The 14,493-nt window shown below is 35.2% G+C and overlaps 1 protein-coding gene across 1 annotated transcript; it reads right to left on the bottom strand.

Annotated features, from left to right (window-relative positions):
• Positions 1-1,556: 1,556 nt before the first annotated feature.
• LOC149802000 (peptidyl-prolyl cis-trans isomerase B-like) lies at positions 1,557-12,887 on the bottom strand. Its single transcript, XM_089956394.1, has 5 exons — positions 12,701-12,887; positions 10,134-10,250; positions 7,915-8,020; positions 4,126-4,310; positions 1,557-1,931 (listed from the first exon to the last, which is right to left on the bottom strand). The coding sequence occupies exons 1-5, from the start codon at positions 12,788-12,790 to the stop codon at positions 1,797-1,799; spliced, it is 633 nt and encodes a 210-aa protein (XP_089812520.1). The 5' UTR covers positions 12,791-12,887; the 3' UTR covers positions 1,557-1,796.
• Between the last annotated feature and the right edge of the window lie 1,606 nt (positions 12,888-14,493).

Genomic DNA, 14,493 nt, shown 5'->3' with positions numbered 1-14,493 from the left:
TTGACCTAATAAACTGTGGCATGGTAAGCAAAAATGGAAATAATGTTTGTGACACGGGGTGGATAGGAATGTTAAAATAAAGTACATATTGGTCAGTTCAAACTGACGGCATGATCAAACAGAGAGGGGATTGATCTCGCCATCTCCATCTTGAATTGGATAAGAAGACTCCAGTCGATGATGGGTCTTAACTTGCTCAAAGTCTATCAGTTTCTGTTGTGTGGCTTTTTAGGTGAATTTAAAAAAATTTTGTTTTTAATAATGGTGGCCTAATCTGACTGAAGATCAGCATAATCTGTACAAATTTTAAAGCCATCTATGATAGGAACGCTTTCCATGAAACTTTATCCAATTCTGTTTAATGGTTTTAAGAGTTATTTAAAGTCCTTTTTTGTAGTACCATTGGATGCACTTGATAGGAATGTCATCACTCAAAGTTGAAAGAACTTATGCTAGAAAGCTTTGTCAAGTTTGCTCAAATTCCACTGATTGGTTTTCAATACAAAAATTTTTTTAAAAATAATTTTTGTAGCAGTGGCCATGTTTGATTGTGACATCATTTGCAGAACACAGTCACTTATACTTTGTCAAATTCTGTTGAGTGGTTTAATTTGTGGGGTAGGGTTTGTAACAGTGGCTGTTATTGATTGTGGATTACCTACATTTAAATCTGAAAAACTTTCATGCCATGATGTTTTCTGTCGCATCTGGTCAGTTATGTCGAGTAGTTTTTGAGATGTCATTTTAAGGCACTTTCTAGATTTAGTAGTGGCTACATATTTGATTGTGGATCAGAATTATTTCAATAAAACTTAAAAGACTATCATGCCAGAATGCTGATGAATATTTTTTAACTTACTGAAAGGACTTTGTTTAGAGTAACAGCAGCAACAGTTAATAGTCAATTTGCATCATTTGATCTAATATGAAACACCGTCTTGTAGGGATGTTTTCTGTGAAATTTGTACAATGTTGTTTTCAGTGGTTTTTTAGCATAAAGTCATTTAAATGTACTATTCTTAGTAATGGCAGCCATACTTGATGGGCGATAACAATGTTTGCACAACAGAGCCATCTACGTGAGAAAAATCAGATTAAAATGTAAGGCTTCCCGAATGGTAACAAGGTCAGTAAATCAGATGCAAGACCAACTCATTAGTATATGTACATCTTGCTCTTTACTGAACCTGTCCAAGAATGTTATTATACAAGCCAACAATCAAATGATCAAAAATAATGCTTTCAGAGTGGTATGCCAATCAGATGCAAGATCACTCATTTGACATGCATGTATCTTGTTTATTATCAAAATGAAAGTCTGGGTAACACATGGACATAAAAACAGAGAGAGGCATAACATTTTAAAATGAAGAATCTGAAATAGCCAAATATCTGAACCAATAATACATGTGCACCAAATTTCACAGTGATACCTTGAACTGTTTGGGAGCTGTGTTCCAGTTATGAAACTTTTTATGGACACAGATGGATCAGAGATGGCACTAGCTGCATCTTCTCATATTACATATCAAGGGATAAAAATGTACAATAGTACCCAGATGTCACACAGATTTATTAACAACACAAGCTACTTACAAGCCGATTTTTATACACAATAATGTCCATGAAAAGAACTGTAGAAAAACATTCTCATACCTCAATATGATCAGACCTATTAAAAGATCTTGATGGATGGTAACAATGATCACTGTAAAAAATTCTATAGTAAAATGTCAAGAAAGATTGCATATTTGTGTCAAATGAAAACAAAATCATCCTTATAAAAATAGAAATATTTATTCATCTGCTGGTCCTTTAGCAACAGCAAAAGATTTATCTAATGGTATCAAACCACTGTCCGCTATGACAACATCTTTCTCTGGACGATCTTGCGCTTTGGTCTTTGTCTTCTCAATTTTTCTGACAACATTCTGAAAACAAAAGAATGATGTAAAATCTCTATGACAGCATCCTGAAAACAAAAACTATTATTTAACAATCTTTAAATGTTATTAAATATTAAAAAGCAATGCAATTATCGAGTTACACAAAAAATATTTGTTTTCTTTTACATATGCACGCCATCAATTACTGATGTATTATAGTTCTTATAGATAAAATTTGCCTGTCCCCCACCCCCCCCGACCTGGAGCTAGATGTATTGGTTTCACAGTCTATCCATGTGTCCACCCATCAAACTTCTTTGTAAACACAATATATCTATAAAAAATCTTGAATCAAACCAGACCAAAACCAGATATTATTTAGACACCTTGAATGGGTCCCAAGATCTAACCATGTTCTAGAGACTGCACTTTTTTAAAATTTTAAAACATATTTTTGAACTTTCTGAACTTGACTTTTCCTTTTTTGGGATAAAAATCCTTGCTTAGCACAACTGTGCAAGAAGCACACGAGGCTTAGTAGGCATATTAGTATTATGTGGATGACCCAATTAGATTCTCGGGGCAATTTTAAGCAATTTTTCAATGTTTTACAAAAAAAATTAGCTTCGTAGATTTTACACAAAACCTTGTTAACATAATTAAGCAGAAACCACTTGAGATAGAGAAACGAAACTTTGATAGGCATTTCTGAATTCACACGTTAAAAACCTGGCCATATTTTCCAGACATAACAGCAGTTTTCTTGTCATTTTTATTTGCACACCTCTAAACATGGACAAAACCTTCTTTAAAACTTTTAACTTAAAAAACAAAACTCTCAAATCCTATTCAGATAAACAAAACTAAAGTTGTATATTTATGTACCTTGAGAAGGTTCCAAAAAAGTTCTGTTTTCCTAAAACACGTTTTTAAACATTCTGGATTTAGATGAACTGTTATAATTATCTGGAATGACTAACATCAATCAAATGAGGCAGCCAAATTACATTTGGTAGGAATATTGGTATTAATATGCACTAGACCTGATTGGATTTGTTGGCTATTTTAGAAAATGTTCAAGTTTTGTATAAAAAAATTAAAGCTGGATTTATTGGAACAAAACCATCTGTAAAAAAAGGCAAAAAACACGCAACATGATTAAGCAAACACTATATGATGCGGAGCATTGAATTTGTATAAATGGGGATCAATTTATGGTTAAGATCTGACTGATTGATCGAAGTACATTAAAGGAGATATTTTAATGAAAATGAAAGAGATCTGTGTAGCGATACACAAAAGCTGCAGCCTGTAAAGAAGTATGAAGATGACAACAGACACTCCTCCAGCAGATTTATCAGTATTTCTTGAAAAACCTGTTGTACATGGTGAACATTTAAAGCCTAACTCTGCTGTGTTTTATTTTGCTAGCCACCTGAAGACAAACAGCTATTGAAGCTTTGTGTTGAAGCAGAAGACTAACTACATTATTACTTCCCTTTAAACATCAGTCATTCCATTGCATTATAATGTCTGAAAAATTTATGACAGTGGTGGAAGTGCAGGACTTGTGGTAGCTTTCCCATGTGCAATATCATGGTGCTCTCCAGTGTCTGTACTCTCTAGGCTCCCAAACTTATTCAAGTGCTTGCAAGGAACATCAGATCCTTTAGAAATCTAGTAGATTCTTGAATCCTCTCCTTATCTGGAGTAGATCATGAATTTCCACTGCCACCACCAGTTGCTGCCTTCTGGTACGCAAAATTTAACCAGTTTCTAGATAGTAGAGTTGGCAATCTTGTGTCGCATTGTTTCTATGTCCAATTGGGCCAGCAGTTTGCTATTCTTTTCATGGGCTGGATTTTTGTGATTATTCATTTGCTGCATTAGTCTTTTTTAATTACTACATTGTCACACTGATTTTTCAAGTTATCTACTTTGCTCTCACTTTTTGGTAGTGGCTTACATGGGTTTTGGTGGTGCCAAGGCTGTGAATTTGCTTTGATCTTCTGGCCATGTTATTTCTGTCCAAGTACTGAAGATGTAAGTTCTTCTGTACCTTGTAATAACAAGCTAAAATGGGATAGTTGGATAAATTTAAGTCAGTTTTAAAGGACAGTTTTCATATGGGAGCAAGGGTCTTTCCAATATGTTTATTCCATGCACCACTACTGAAATCCTTATGATTACTAGTACACAATTTAAATGCAAAACAAAAGAAAAACATATCAAGCCTTACCATTCCTTCTAATACTTTGCCAAACACAACGTGTTTACCATCCAGCCATGGCGTCTCCTTGGTCGTAATGAAAAACTGTGACCCATTCGTGTCCTTGCCAGCATTAGCCATGGAAAGCCAGCCAGCACCATAATGTTTCAGCTTGAAATTTTCATCAGGAAACTTCTCCCCCCAGATGCTCATGCCTGAAGCAAAACAAGACTGCAAGTTAATGCGGGAAGAAACTTCAAATTGTATAAAATGGTAGTGCAGTTTGTTTGCAAAGGATTATAAGAAAAGATTTTCTGTAAGCTTGACATATTATTGCAAAACATTATGCTACCATAAAACATTAGTAGTTTACCTGGGAGTATGCCTGGAAAAATCTGAGAACTTGATTTTGTTTGTAAAAAAAGATAAAAATAAACCCTATCCACAGACCAAACAGTCTAGACCCCAAAAATGAAAAAAAAAATCATTGCAAAAGGTGCATGAAAATCTATGCATGCCAAATTTAATTTTTCTATCTCTACTTCTTTAAGCATCTTAACAAAGTGTTTGTCACAAAAACATCAGAACAGTTTCAAATCGGTAAATATCACAAAAGAGTTGCAATGGCCTCAAAAAAATCATATCTGGTCACCTGCTTTTCATACAAACATGCCAATCAAATTTTATTTTAAACAAGTCATTTTTGTGCAATCTTTCTAACAATCTTAAATGATGGACAAAACCAAAAGAAGATGCCCTAACTAAAAAAGAGATCACTGAAGCATGTTACTTTTAAGGGGAAGGTGTAGTAAACAGAGATATATTCCCTCAAATTTGTTTGCCTTTAAGTAGGAAATGGTGTATGAAAACGACCAATTCAATCAGATGCTAAATGCAAACACTATAAGAAAGAGGATGCTTATAATTACATAATTAGCTCCCTTGGCTCCTCTCTAGAGTTATACTCTATGAAGCCTACACAAATGTGCAGTTCTAAAGCATGGATAATTTTAATGTTGTTGTTGTTGTGAGGTTTAATGCCATTTTTCAGCACAAGATAGGCTATACATGGCGGCCAGTATTAATGGTGGAGGGAGAACCCAGGGAAACCCCGGAAAGAACCACTGACCCACAACAAGCTACTAGCAAGCTTTCTCACATACCCAGATAGGCCGAACTGGAGACTTGAACCCACACAGACAGAGGTGAAATGGCAGTGATCCATAATGGTGAGCGCTTTAAACCATTCGGCCCCTCGGGGCCAAAAGCAGAGAAGCAGAAAATGGATATGATGCAAGAGGAATGCAACAATATATAAGCTTTTATAAAGTGAGATACAGGCCTGAAGATGTCCACAATCATGACAAATGTTTTGTTGGTATGGACAAATGGTTTTTACCATATCAGCAATAAACAAGAATTGCATGATTGGACTAATGTGGGAGAGAAGAATTCCAGAAATTCAAGATAACACCGTTTAACTGCTGAGTGTTGAACCAGTCTCTGATATTCTTCAGCAATAACATGATTTTCAAGTTATCTGTTGTGGTCACACATCACATGTCAGCTTGACACCATTTCTGTTAAGGACCAACTAGGTATTATAAGAACTCTATCGGTGAAAACCCAAATGTTGATATAGTTTCCATTGTGATGATTTGAGATGACAATATTTTCAAAATATGACTCTCCATTCTGGAGGAATAGCAAAGAATTTTAAGATGGCTGCTGTGGTGGCCATACTGGATGTCAGATCAGCACCAGTTTCATTTAAAAACCAACTAGACATCATATTCTGGTGAAAACCTCATGGCAATATGATGGCAAAATCTGTATGCTAGCTGCAATGGTGGCTATATTGGATGTCCGAGTGGCACCATTTTCATTTAAGACCAGCTGGACACCATAGTAAGTTTTTCTGTGAAGAGCAGTGATAACATGAGTTTAAACATGGCTGCCTTGGTGACCATACTGGACCTCAAACCAGCACAATATTCATTTAGGGACACCAGACAACAAAGAAAGTATTTAAGTAAATAACTTCATGTCAATATTGCCATCCATGTAGAAGTAATGATAATATTTAAAAGATGGCCAGTTTGGCCACCACATTAGATGTTAGACTGGCACCATTTTCATTTACGAACAACTACATATCGTAAGAAATCATTAAGTTAAAACCCTATGTTGATGTGGCCATCCACACAAGTAGCGATAGCAAGATTTCCTAGATGGCCACCATTTTCATTACACAACAACTAGATATCATAAGAAGTCATTATGTTAAAACCCTATGTTGATGTGGCCATCCACACAGGTAGCGATAACAAGATTTCCAAGATGGCAACCATGGCAGGCAAATTGTATGTCAGATTGGTACCAGTTTCATTTAGATCCAACTTGACAGCTAAGAAGTATTTTAGTAAGAACCCGATGTTGATATGACATCCATTCAGTTGGAATAGTGATAACAAGATTTTTAAGATAACTGCTAGGGTGGCCATACTGGATGTCCAAGCAGCACCAATTTTTATTTAGGACCAACTACACCATGGGATGAATGTGTAAATTTTCATGGCAATCCTCCACATAGTTTAGGAGGAGTAGTGATAACAAACTTGTACCAACAGAGGAATGGATGATGGATAATGGATGAAAGACCATCCCATAAGCTATTCTGGTTTATGGCCAGTAGAGCTAAAAATAATCACCATCACTGTACAATTTTGTGTCGTGTCCTGGAGAACAGTAGCAATTTAACCAATTTTAGTCCATGGGCTACCTGTATCTGAGGTCAGGGGCTACCTGTATCTGAGGGCAGGGGCAGAAAATGTTTGATGGCAATTAGGACAGTTAGCTGCTTTGAACTGAAGTTATCACACTGGTAAAAAAAAATTATTTTTAGCAACAGTGGGTTTGATCTCACCTATAAATCTAAAATCAAACAGTATCTTCTTGGGACCAAGGTCTGTCTGTAGTTACCATGATAAAATAAAAGTACTTTTAGTAAATTTATCTGCACAAACAGTTGCTAAACACTGTTCCTTTGTTTCTTTATTGTGTACATTAATTTCTTTGGCAAAGGAGAAAAAGCCCACTGCAATAAATGGACTTAAAGGCATTCTCAAACCATCCCATTTGTTTGTACCGCCTATTGATTTTAAAAACAGAAGATATCAAAGATATAAAAATGTAAATGCACTGATTTATAAGTTTTAACTTGATTAATGCCAGGGATCCCAAACACTGTCAACTTGCTGACGTTTCAAATCAAACGGGAGTTTCTTGAGCAATGCAGTTGGCAGATTTGCTTGGGCCAGTCTGTTTTCAAGCAATAGATGTGATGTAGTTCACTGCCTTTAAAAATCTCAATTATTCCATAAATTTTGAACATTTGTATACAAGAGTTCCTCCCATTTGTTCAAGAAATATTAAAACGAGACATTACAAAAGCACTGACAACAGTTTTTAATGAAATTGACTATTCTAGAAACTAGAAATGGACAGTGAGCAGACTGTTCACTTGTGTACATTGAGAGCTTCTGTTTGCATATAAAAAGGTCAATAATTTGATGGCATTAGGGACCCCTTGGTGACAATCATGTTAGAAATTATAAATCAATGAAGGAAATGTCTACGTTGTGTGCACTTTTATATCCTTAAGGCTTACTGTTTTTTGAATTGGTAGGTGGTTAAAAATGGAAGAGTACACAAAAATACTTTAGTTTCTCCATTACAACAAAAAGTACAGCACAGAAATTCAGAATAATTAAACATCATGTGTCAACAAACATTAGACAAAGATAATCCCACTATTACCGCCAGTTCCATCTCCCCTGGTAAAGTCACCCCCTTGGATCATAAAGTCCTTAATGACTCGGTGAAATTTGCTGCCTTTGAATGCTAGTTTCACTCCATCCTTCTCCTACAAAATATCAAGAAGAATATGCATAACTCAGACATGAAATACATTTTAATGATATGCATGTAGCAAAGAAAATCGCAAAATATTAATACAAAATAAAAATGAAAAGTACCCCAAAAAATGACAAGTACCAGTCTTAGAAGCTTTGAACTGAAAACACACAAACTGAAATAAAGGTGCTGAAATATATATATTATGTGGCAAGATCACAGAGTATAAAAATTGCAGAACATGAAGCACTACAAATTGAACACAACCCTTCTATCTCAATTGTTTTCTACAGTCCTCACAGGCAAATAGCTTGCAAAATCTTGAGCTTGCTTGAGCTGAATTTGAGTTTGTCCTAGAATTTGTGAAGCCATGGATTAAGACAGTTGATGGGTTAAACCAAAGACTTGGTAACTCATTAAACAAGTTAAATGGCTCTGTATATAGGTTAACCCAATGACTCAGTACATGGGTTGAATGGTGTTAGAAAAAACTATGGTTTGCCTGTGAACAATACTGGGGTGTATTTTACTTTCCCCATGCTTGAACAGATGACCTGCTGTCCATCCATCAGTAATGGCCTCTCCTCCTAAACCAATGGGTAGAAATTTAGCAAAATTTGTACAAATATTACCAACACGACAAGGATATGCAAAGTGGGCCTGGTTTTTTGGTCACACCCCAGAGTACCTGAAAGAGCATGGGAACGAGGCAGGGTCAAATGTCAATTTTACAACAACGGCAATTGGAAAGACATCTTTTGACCAAATTCTGATCCTTACTTTCTTTTCCGGCTCAGCTTGGGTTTGCTTGGTTATGTTTGGTTGCCATGTGACAGACTGACGAAGTTATGAGACAATTCATTTTAATGTTGTCATCGGGTTAAATATCATTTCATGTTTGTGACAAATGCAAATCAATACTGTGATGGATGTAAGTTTTATTTCCATATTTTGAAGAACAATTGAGTTGGGACCAAGATATGGAAAGCCAAAACTTGGGGTTATATTGTCACAAAGAAGACAATGCATACCCTAGAATAGGATTTACTTGTCTCCGAGTCAACTTCAACATTGATTGTATTAGTATTGCTAACTGGGTATACAATTATTCAACTAACAATCTAACTGAAATCAAGATTTACTTTTAAAAAATAGATCCTACAAGGAACAAATACAGGTTAATATTCTAGTGACATCTGGAATTCCTAGGATATTTATTATTAGTAATATATCAGGTAAAGTGTTGCATTTCATGCAAGGAAAAATTTAACCATTAGATATGTTGTGTTCAAAATGAAATTTTCATTTCCACAAATGTCAAAGCTATAATTGCATTGCTGAATATAAAGGTAATTAGAACACAGCCATAAATTGATGTTTGCAGATCATTCAGCTGTAGTTCTGTAAATCCAATTTCTACTAGTCTGAATTTAGCCTGACAGAGGTCTCGGAAACACTTAATCACATGTATTTAGACAGTTTTTTTAATCCATGATACAGAAAATCACTTCAGTGGGAGACCTCCGTATGCATGCAATAGGTGGCCAACAAAATTCAAAGACTTGCCATTCCTGTTTCAGTCACCTGCTTAGTGGGAAAATGTGTTGATGAATTAGCTGTGCTGATATTTACAATAAAAGAATTCAGTGGCTGAAAGACACTCTGATGTACATGTTGCCATTATAAAATTACGTCAAAAGAACATGATGCAATAGCTGGGCAGCAAGTTCAAAGACTTTGACTGGCTGCAGTGTGGGAAAATGTGCTGATATTTATAGTGATTGAATTCAGGGGCAGAAAAACCGAGAGTTGTACATGTGGTCATTTATAAGAGTACATCAAATAACAACTTTAGCTTTCATTATTGTGTTCATTTCCATGTGTAGCTGATGAATAAGTAGTGCATGTGACCTCGGAATCAAGACATACTGAGACTTGGACAAAATGCAATTTGCAAATCTGGATAAGTATTTTGGGGTTAAACAGCAAACTGACAAAGACTGCAATGAGATTCAGAAGAGTGCTACATTTGCTATGTCTAATAGTTTGGATGGAACAGTAGCCAAGTGTAAGAAAGTGTGTAAGACCTCAGTGTGGAGTAGTGGAAAATAAGTTTTAATTACAGTATTTCCTTCTGCTAATGTCTTGAAGTTCTCAACTGTCTTGGGTACTGTCTTTCCAAAGAGACCAATTACAATTCTGCCTATCTTTTCTCCACCAATTTCAATGTCAAAGAAAACCTGAAAAGCAAAAAACAAAAACATTACATAATGAGGTTTGTGTAATTTAATATATCATTGTTGTATCCTTTACACAACACTGATATTTTTAATAAGGAGCAAGACTTAGTCTTTTCTGGGCCATTATTAACAATTTTAAATTTTAAAAAAGTTCAATTTCCAAATGTATATGACTTAGTTTCAGAAAGAGCAATTTATAACATGTTTAGAATATTTTTGTATGTTATGGATAATCAGCATTGCAAAATTGAAGTTGTAAACATGATCACACTAAAGAAAAAGACCAAGTCTTCATCTAATAGTAATGGAGTTCATAAAGGCCTAATTAGAAAAAAATATAAATTGATAACTTTAAAACTTACAACTGTAACACCAGATATACCAGAATTGTTGACAATACTAAACATTAAAACTATCCAGTATTGTCAGGAGTATTGTTCCTGTATTCTTGCAATTAACAATACCGGATAAAAATACTGGTCACTTTATAAAGTGTGTCTTCATACTTTATCATATGTAATAATGTTCATGATTTGAACTAGAAGCATTCGTGGAGAACAAAAAACCATCATAGTTGTAAACAACTTAACAAGTACTTTATCCAACAATAAAAAATAGCTCTTGCAAAATAATTATAAGACCTATTTATTTAATTACAAACCACTGGGAATACTAGAGAATACTAATACTGTACTAGAACAATACTGGAAAGTATTGAAAAAGACAGGTGATTTTGCAATTATCTTGTTCTGTGTCATGGCCAGTATTATTAAATATGGATTTTTCAATCTTATTAATGTGGTATGGTAGTTTTGAACAGCAAAACTGGCTGTTCCAGTATTGTACATACAATACTGGCAGTATTTTTACATTTAGTATTGTCAATAATGTATAAGTATTGTCAATAATATAAAAGTATTTTCAAGAATAATGGTATATCGCAACCAGCAATTTTACATGATCCAAGCAATATGTATGTATTCATGTATGTATGTATGTATGGATGGATGGATGCATGCATGCATGCATGCATGCATGTATGTATGTATGTATGTATGTATGTATGTATGTATGTGTGTGGTTCAATGGCACATCAGAAGACTCCTGGCCATACAGTTCTGAATAAGCTCAAGTATCCTCAAAAGGCATACAACACTTTACATAAATCCAAAATTCAGGACTGTAAATCCAAGAAGTTACAGTAAATTTCTTTTTTCTAAGATATATATAAACCACATTTGTTCAAGAAGCACAAGACCTTAGCTGGAACTGCATAATATCAGTACATCCCCAGAGAATGCTGTGGTTAGGTGTTCGCAAACCATTCACATGTTAACTAAAGGGTTCTTAGTCCTACAATACAAGATGTCCAATCTCATATTTATGTTGTTCAGGTGAACCCTAGACCAACAAATCATTCTCCGCTTTATAATTCCACACATTACTAGCGGTGGAGGCAAACTGTGTGAGGCACGCTTTATTCTGGAGTGTTGGAAATTTAAATTGCTGATGTACACATGGAAGGTAATATCACCACAAGGTTAAAGTGGAGACCGTCAATACAGCTAGGACTATATCACAAGGGACTGACTAATGCTTTGGAGTGGCACAGTTGTTATTCTTACCATGGGGTGACTGCCTTCCACGCATGCGTCAGCAATTGAAATTTCATGTCAATATCCAGTACAAATGCAGTTGTGCTGTTCCGACAGATTAAAACTAACATAGTGTTTTGAAGGATTTAATACCATGGGTTCAAAGGAGCTGGATTTTACTGACCTTCCCCAATGGTCAAAATAAATTTCTTCATTACTAGCAAATGACCCTAGAGTCCTCAAGAGTAAAATGCTGAAACTCCAGCATAAATAATGCTAACCAATGTTGGTTTCCGTCACCAGTATTGTCTTGAAAAAAATTTAAAAATGGCATGTCACTACTTGTCTGGTCCAGGTGCACCATTACAACACAAATATCGAGGTGGATGTCTTACATAGTATAACTAAGAGATCATGTGAACTATCCTTGAGCATCACTGACTATGAGTATTACGTGATCCAATTCATATATCTTTCTTACTTTAAATTCAACTAGATTTCTAGATTTCAAAATTCTGTAGTATCCCCTTCCAACGTTTGGAAGGTAAATGAATGCAATCCACTCCTGCAGTGTGCCATGTTCCCAGGCAATGTTCCCTTTTTGGGGAGGCAAAAATCAAAGTTTGCAGATGACACTCTCCGTTTCATTGCTTCAGCGTTGCAACAACAAAATCGCACGTACAGGTAAATTTTACTTCAAATAATTGTCGAAATTAATTATTCTAATAACTGGTCTGAACGGGTGCATAAAAGGGCCATCTTAGTCTTAAGCCTAATTAACTTATCAGGATATAGGCTAACAGTGTTAGTAACATTGAACACAGGTCGTGCACAACACTACAGCTCTACCATTACCTTGTCAGTTACTTTTGGTCCCTTCGGCTTGTCAGCAGCCCAAATTAACATGGGCAACGCCAGGAGTAAAATAACGATTGAAGTAGCCATTACTATAATGACTTTTCTTCTTTTAAATCGACAGCACGTTGCCTTCAAATTCAGGATGCCGGTTCTGTACAAGCGTGTAACTGAGGTGGAGAAATTTGATTGGCTGCTCTAAAGTCACTCACTCTGGAGTTAATTTAGGTCCAAGTAAATGGCGACACGAAGGGGTTATTTCTAAACTGAAAACACAGTTTCAGGTTTAAAGGGGTTGTTTCATAAATTAAATGTTTTCAGTTCATTATGTTGAGCACTGCAAGGGATTTTTCCTATCAATCTATAATTTCAGATTTTTGACCGAGTTTGTGGATAATGGTGCTATTGAGGAGTTTTAAATAACTTTTTGCTAAAAAATACTCTTTATTTTTGCGCTCGCAACCAGTAAATAATGGTAAAATTAAGTTGCAATCATTTACCGTCAGCTTATAACATATTCCATGATAGATAATCTAGCCCGTTCACACATACTCCTCTCAGTGAGTTATCTCCCTCAGGTAGGATAATATTTTGGAACAGTAATAATTTAGGAGTCTATAGTATTCGCACACCCTCACGATTGTTTGTTAACCTCACCCACCCATCCACCCCACCCCCAACACCTGTTTAATAACAACAGTGATTCATAGGAAGTTTGGATCAATATGACACTCATGTAGTCATGTACAAAACACCTTTTATTTTGTTTTATTTCTAAAACTCTCAAGTGATATACAAAAAAGATGTTCTAAAAGTAGATTTTTTCAGTTTTAAATCGTCTCAAAGGATTTTTAGGGGCCATTGAATGCTATTTTAAGATATTTTAGAGGATCTAGAAATTTGTATACGTAGTCGATTGTCTTGATGGACTATAAATTTACATTTGTAAGCGTCTGGGGGGGGGTAACAATGGCATATTTTGGGGTGGGGTAAGTGATATTACAATTTAGTGCAGTTTAACCTGCTCTTACTTTTGTATATTCTTCAGCTTTCCAGTGGTATTGTGTATGATTGTGCATATCGGTATTATTATATTATTACACTTTCATGAGCTCCCCAGAGGTATATTTGCCATCTCACCTCTGTCTGCGTGGGTTCGAGTCTCGGATTCGGCTAATGTGGGTATGTGAAAAAGCTTGCCAGTAGCTTCTCGTGGCTCGGTGGTTCTTTCTGTCGTTTTCCCGGTTTCTTCCTTCACCATTACCACTGGCCGCCATGTATAGCCTATCGTGTGCTGAAAAATGGCGTTAAACCCCACAATAACAACAGAGGTATATTTTTTTATTATGGAGTTCCTCAGTATTATTTTATTACACCTCTATGAACTTTCCTGAAAATGGCTGCACATAGGGTTGCCATTTTGCAAATACTAGATCTGATAAATTATGTTATAAACATGCATCAAATTCACACCTATTTTGCACTGGGGTTTCATTACTTGTTTTTTCTCTTCTTCTAAAACCATGAAATTAAAGTTTGTATTAGTGCATTGCTTTTAAGTATCTAAAAACATTTTTTAACATCACCCGGGCAATGATCATTAGCTATTTACCTAATATCCTTAATTATGCAACCCACTAAATAAATTAAAACATGATTGGGTTAGATACAATTTCAGTTTTAATTTCGTGATAGTGAAAAATATGATTTTATTTCATAGATATTATTATTATTATTATTATTATTATTAAATACAATTACTTTATTGGTGTCAAGATCTAAATCCACAACTT

Source organism: Sinohyriopsis cumingii, chromosome 4, assembly GCF_028554795.1.
Source record: "Sinohyriopsis cumingii isolate HCF-2022 chromosome 4, ASM2855479v2, whole genome shotgun sequence".
Classification (NCBI taxonomy): Eukaryota; Metazoa; Mollusca; class Bivalvia; order Unionida; family Unionidae; genus Sinohyriopsis; species Sinohyriopsis cumingii.
The sequence above is the reverse complement of the archived record's forward strand: the minus strand, read 5'-3'. Positions and strand labels throughout refer to the sequence as shown.

Coding starts and splice junctions, on each gene's coding strand:
- LOC149802000 (XM_089956394.1), bottom strand. CDS start 12,790: ATGGCTACTTCAATCGTTATTTTACTCCTGGCGTTGCCCATGTTAATT. Junction 4,311..7,914: donor CAGGGGAGATGGAACTGGCG/GTAATAGTGGGA, acceptor GTTTTGCTTCAG/GCATGAGCATCTGGGGGGAG. Junction 1,932..4,125: donor GCAAAGTATTAGAAGGAATG/GTAAGGCTTGAT, acceptor TTTTGTTTTCAG/AATGTTGTCAGAAAAATTGA.